Source organism: Oreochromis aureus, linkage group 11 (genome assembly GCF_013358895.1).
Source record: "Oreochromis aureus strain Israel breed Guangdong linkage group 11, ZZ_aureus, whole genome shotgun sequence".
In the NCBI taxonomy this organism is placed as follows: Eukaryota; Metazoa; Chordata; class Actinopteri; order Cichliformes; family Cichlidae; genus Oreochromis; species Oreochromis aureus.
Genome location: NC_052952.1, coordinates 28,899,894 through 28,906,257, shown reverse-complemented (window position 1 = coordinate 28,906,257; position 6,364 = coordinate 28,899,894). Strand labels below are relative to the sequence as shown.

Below are 6,364 nucleotides of genomic sequence, written 5' to 3'. Positions count from 1 at the left end.
AAGAAAAGTTTTTCTTTTTAATTAAAAGTCACATACAAAAGGAATATTCCACATTAGGTTGCTATAAAACGTTCATTTGTACATCTTATTATACAGATCGACACAGCTCTGTGATAAATGACACTTTAAACCTTCACTCTAATAAATGCATATGAATTCAATAAAAATGTTCACGCATCTGTGTTAAACAAAATTCAACAGATGTTGCACACATACAGGTCGAAACATCTGAAGCTTCACATCAGTTTATAAAAAGACACCTGTGTTATTCTATTTGGATGCATAGCTTTAAGTACAGTTCTTACAAGGCTTTTTTTCAAAACATTTTTTTATTCATTTTCCAAAAGAGGGGGGGAAAAAACCACTGAATTGAAAATGTCTTATCTGTAGAATCTGTCTACGCAGTAAAAATCTCAGAGCCTAGCAGGCAAATATACTGGCTTTTGAATTAAAAAGTTATTCTGACTGTATCTGGGAGAAAACCATGACTCAAGTGCAAAAACCTTTAAAATATCAGGAGATGTTTATCTATGTTGCCATTTTGCTGGCTGAGGATTGAGTTACGCCGAGTTCTGTGATTGTACTTTACTTGCTCAGACTTCCTCCACAGGTTTTCTCACTCTCTCTATTTAAAAACTACATTCATCAGGCGCTGTAATGACAATATACTTAGCCAAGAGGTAGGCTGGAAAACAACCATCAGACATGACACTGATCTGCAGCCAGAACCAATAAACATTTGGCTGCTTTAAAAGTTGAAGAAGGAAAAGCTGGTGTCCTGTTGTGCACACGAGAGAAGTCTAACCTCTCCTGTTCTGGTCCTCATTTATCAGGGAAATCATCTAAGAAACTTACTGTCAAAGGATGGCAGCAAAAAAACATCAGGTAGCTTCAAAAGGAACAGAACAAAATGCTTGTGCTCCAAATCACACAGCCCATTTTACAGATATGGAATATGAGAAGATTATTAAGTGACCACTAAATAAAAACAGGGAATCAGTGCTGGATTTGAGAGAGTTTAGGTCAGGTTTGCAAGAATAGAAATGATCAGTGTTACTCACTTTGAGCAGTGCTCACTGGCTCAAGTTTGGTCACTCTGTAATGGTTATATTCAAAACAGTGCTGATTTATTAGCTGCAGAGCATTCCGTGCACACGCACTTGATTTTCTGCTACAACATGTATAAAGTTTGAATAGAAACTGGTAGAAGCTTGTTCTGCATTCACACCTACTTATTAGTATTTTAGAGGCTGCAAATACTTTAAACTGGAAGTTTATGAGCCCCACTCTTAATTTTTCCTAACAAGTAAGCAGTTTAATAGTAGCCATGTGACATCAATAAAGTTATATACTGTTAAAAAAAATTTAAAAACACAGTACAGACGTCTTGAGTCACCTTCTTTATATTTTGCTTCCAAGCATGGTGGTGCTGAGAAATACTTCCTCAAAGTTTTCCAAAGGTCTTCCAGAGTTTTTCTTTGGACACTGGCTGTTTTTTCCATTCATTTTCAGTCTAATCCTAGTACCCGACTACTTTCAGAGGAAGGCTTTTTTGTTTGTTTGGCCATATATGTGGATGATTGAAGCATAAAAGGCACCAGACTCGAGGGATGAAGCAGTGTTGTGTTCATAAAACCATCAGACCTGTTTCCATTGAGACAACTAACAGACAACTTAGCAAAGAACCAGTTCTAGTTACAATTCATCTTACAGCCATCGATAAAGCATGGTGGAGGCTGTGTCATGGTTTGGGGCTGCCATTTAGCCAGTGTAGTAGGAGTCATAGACTGGCCTTCCCAGAGCCGGAACTTTAACATTACTGAACGATCATTCTGACAGAGCAGCCGACGTCCATATATTATTGAATATTGACTTTCAAACACTGCTTATCTATTTCCTAGCAAAATATAAAGAAAAGATAGGTGACTCAAGACTTTTGCACAGTACTGTATTTTAGTAGGATTACTTTATAAGAGAAAGACTTTCATGTACTGAATATCCTGCATTTTCATAAAAGTAAACAAAGTAAGTAATTTTTGCCTATTTGTTAAAAGCCATCTTCACATGTATCACAACTTTCACTTCCAGCTCACAGCAATGTCTGAGTGTGACTTAGTTTCAGTCCCTCCGGCTGCCATGTTTTCTCTTTTTTGATTTCCAAATGGATTCACAGTTTCAGTGTTTATATTTGACAGCGGTTCAGTCTTCAGAAACACTGGTCTAACAGGCTGCTCCCTGTTTTTTTTCTTTTTTAGAAAAAGCAAAAACATTAACAGTGCACGACCAACTGCAAGTGAAAAGGAGCTTCTGGGAAGTTTCTACACGGGGGTACAAAAATAATGTCATCTGAAAACATACTAGCAAAGCTCATTTTACACGGTGGAGATGCTGGAGGCTGCAGAGTGTTTCACTTGGTGAACTCACAAGGCTTTTAATTGTTAACTTTCTAGGTCTTACTTGAAGATGGAGAACTGACTCACCTGCTAGTGCAACAAGAACGGCAAAGAGAAATACACGCTGGTCACTGGAGGTTTTTTTTTTTGAGGTCTGGCTAATCTGTGGAAACGCAGAGGGCAGAGAAGCAAAAAAGATATTTCTTAGGAAAATAAAAGCATAGAAGAAAAGTTTGACCTTGGTAGTGCTTCTGTATGAAATGGAGTTTTTGTTTACAGGTTGGAGCTGCGCAGGAGGGTCAAAATAAAAAATTGTCATGCCAAAGATAAAAAGATTCAAATAGTACTTTAAAATTCCCTGAAAGAAGAACTCGGAGCTGTCTTTGTTAGATTTCTACATCAAGTCCTTCTTGTCTGTGTTTTTAAGTGTACTAGACTATTTCTCCAAATACAAAGCTCCCCTCATTCTGAACATTTCTGACATAATTTGATGTTATATTCCTCCAGAAAAGAGAAACTTTTGACCTTGAAAGTCTGCATTTTCCATGGAACGAAAAACAGCAACCCACAAACTGCCCTGATAATTAAATAAACAGCACACCGCCTCTAAAAGGAAGAAGTACAAGCAAAATAAATAAAAGCTGAGTGATGTATTCCTGTGTTAAGCTCAAAAATGAACCGGTAACCTCGGTTTTGAAGAAACACGAAGATCACATAATGAACCTCGTGCCCTGAAAGTGTCTCAGCTTTTCTGTGGCGATTAATCGGGGGAACAGAGCTGCTGCTTTCCTGCCCCACCTGATTTCAAGAGATTTTTTTTTTTTTTTTTACAGGTAAGATATGATAATATTCAATCCCATTTGTGCCCCAAACATACCGAGAATCAATTTAGAGATAAGACACTCATTCTTTTTTGTTTTAGTGGTGCGTTTTGAAGAAACACAGTGGTGGAGCTTGCACTGAAATAAATGAATAAAAAAAAAAATAGAACTCGAGAAGGTCAATGAGAATGAAGGAAATGCCTGCCAATTTGCCTTTTACTTGAATTGTCTCCATTTTTTTCCAAAGTTAAAACATCAGAGTAATGTGATTACAGCTGTGTCTGCACTTACAGCTGTGATTTATGACTTTGGTGACATTTCTCAGTTTGGTTTACTCACTTTAAAGTTTCTCTGTCCAGATTTCCTGTTTGCTCCACATGACACAGTGACCACAGCATTACAGACAGTCGCTGGACCAGCGTCCTTAAGGGCTGGCAGCCAATCATGACTGATAATTCTAAGTAACCAATCAAACTCTCCAAAGCCATACAAGCATTTTCAGTCATTGGGGCAGACTGAACATCCTTCTTGTTGTTATCTTAGCTTTGTAGCGTATCTGTCTGATTCAGCCAAATGTCTTTCTGTTCTTTTTTTTAACTAAACCAGTCAAAATTTAAAAGGTGATACGTTACAACACAAATACGTTTTTTTTTCATGCGCTGGTCAAGATTTTGTGCTATCTTCCTTCAATAACAGTGAAAGTAAAATTTAGTTTATTAGATGTTCATGATACTTCAGTAAAGAACTTTGATGTTGTCTTAAGAGCTTAAAAAGAAGTGAACTGAACTGAAAGAAGCCTCTTGGAAACGAGGTGAAACGCCTCCAAAAAGTCCAGCTTTCAAGCTCTTACACAGACACGATTTATGTTGATAACCATTTGTTAAAAACTGTAAGAGGAAATACAAGTTTCCAAAAAAAAAGTATGCAAACATATTTCTTTGGTCAGTTACTCTGATTTTTTTCTTTCCTTCTTGTACTTGCTTGGCCCAACCTGTCAGGATTTCTGAAGGATTTACAGATGGCTTTTTAACATCTCATCCCAAAAACATGGTGATTTTTTTTTACTGGCTGATGATAAAGGTTTCTGATTTATGGAGTGCTAAAAAGGCTCTCATGTGCCAACAAATGATTCTGAATCTGAGTTTATCTATCCATTCAGATTCCTGTAAGATTGTGCAAATTGGCACATATTAAGATATAATGCCTCACTTGAAAATTGAAACATTATATCCTTAATGTAAATAATAATCTGGGTAAATTTCATTTTGATCTATGAGTTTTTACCCTGTTTACCTGGACGATGCATGATATATGTCATTTATCACCTGTTTCTACTTGTAAAACTCTCTTGAATAACTGCTGCTGCTGAGGGCTTGTCCCTGTCAGACAACTGTAATGAGAATGCACAGTCCTCCCAGCTTTGCTTCTTCTGCCTCATTCATTGTGTTTCTGTTCTTAATTGCTTCTTTATGCCTCGTTATTTTTAATTAATGTGGCAAGCTCATCTTGCTTCACTAAACTCTGACATGAACCATAATCTGACATTTAATTAGCTAAAAGAACTGAAAATATCACTTGTTTGGACCAGTTTGCTTAGAGACCTTTGTAGAAACCACAAACTGTAAAGGTTTACAGCTGAAAATCAAGAAAAAGGGTGGATTTGTTCAGGACAAACAAATTCAAATTTGTATGTCTTTAGAACAGGGAGTATATTTATATATATTTCAACATCAGAAAATTAATATTAAAACACTTATTTTAAACATATTCCCAGCCATACAAACAATACCTGACCAGCCATCGTTGTTTTTTTTTTTCAAATTTGACAAGATCACAGCACTGAGTCCCTTTCCACTGCGGCAAATGTTCTATGAGTGTGTACTTGTATTTGGGTAGCGACCCCTAATGGTGATGTGGCAGGGGGTCATGGCTGTGGCTCCTCTGTATGTACGCCATTGCATCCCTGTATGTGAGGGTCAGCTGTGGTCGGTCGTACATCTCACTGAGTGCCTGAAACTTTGGGCCCCACCGCGAGAGTCTGTCATAAACAAAACCTCCATCCTCCTCCTCCTCCTCCTCGTCCTCCCGATCCCCGTCGCCTGTGTTGATGTTTCTATGGGACACTGCGGACCCCAGTGAACTGAGGCTTCCTGCCGACGACCCGGAGCCTTCCACGCACCAGACGTGGTAAGCGTCCGGTGGGAAAGCCTCATTGTCGTTGTCTGCCTCCCAAATGATTCGCGCCACGTAGCTTCTAAAGTCCACGTGGGAGCGTGAGCCAGGCGGGGCGTCAGTGTAACTGCCTACGTCGCTTGTCTCCACGTCTCTGTTTACATGAGCAGTGTAATTGGCGTAGGTTGCATCGCTGGTATAGTTGGCGTTGACGGCATGCTGATGGTGGTGGTGATGTGGGATGCTGAGGTAGGGAGCGCCTGAGCTGCACGAGGAACTGGATGGATGAACCTCCTCCTGGGAGCCCGGTGAGGATTTGATGAGTGGAGCGGTGGTGCAGGAGGATGACTGAGACAAACTGGAGCACAGCGGACGCTTTAACTCTGTGATGTCATAACCGTTCTGAAAGGATGGAGGAAAAAAAGAAGATACATGGGTACCTATTAAATCTGATGCTTAATTTTAAAAACGGTATTTTTTTTACTGTAGTCCCCCTAGTGGTCAAAAAATATAATTCCACATTTTGGTTTTACAACTTCAGGAAGGGGTGCTAGGGGAGTTCATACACCAAGTCTGGTGATAATACATGAAAGATGCTAAGACATGACATCACTTCATGTTTGGAAGCTATGCCAACAAACTTTTCATGAACATGATGGAAACCACTGTCATCTGGGTTTTTCGAATTTAACTTGGTCTGACGGTAGGTCATTAATTACAGAAATGATTCCAGCTTTGGTGGCCCTTGAATGCAAAAAAAACATTAGATAACTGTTCCCAATCAGCGTGCCAAATTTCAAAACATTTTAACTTACAAAGAAGAAGAACAAACAGCGGTTAGTTGTGGGCTCAAACACACGTTTGTAGACTATTATTTGATTACCTGAGATGCTAAAATGCATTTTTGACGGTGAGGTCTTGATTCTTAAAAAAAAAAAATCAACTGTCATGTAAAACGCAGAACATTGTATCCATTTA

General features: G+C 38.8%; 1 protein-coding gene across 1 annotated transcript in view; it reads right to left on the bottom strand.

Moving 5' to 3' along the window:
• The window catches only part of si:dkey-22o22.2 (neural-cadherin), a 151,298-nt gene continuing 144,934 nt past the window's right edge, over nt 1–6,364 (bottom strand). The window contains exon 34 of the mRNA XM_039619932.1: nt 1–5,788. Coding sequence (XP_039475866.1) covers nt 5,117–5,788 — 672 coding nt within the window. The 3' untranslated portion in view covers nt 1–5,116. The remainder of the gene's footprint in view (nt 5,789–6,364) is intronic.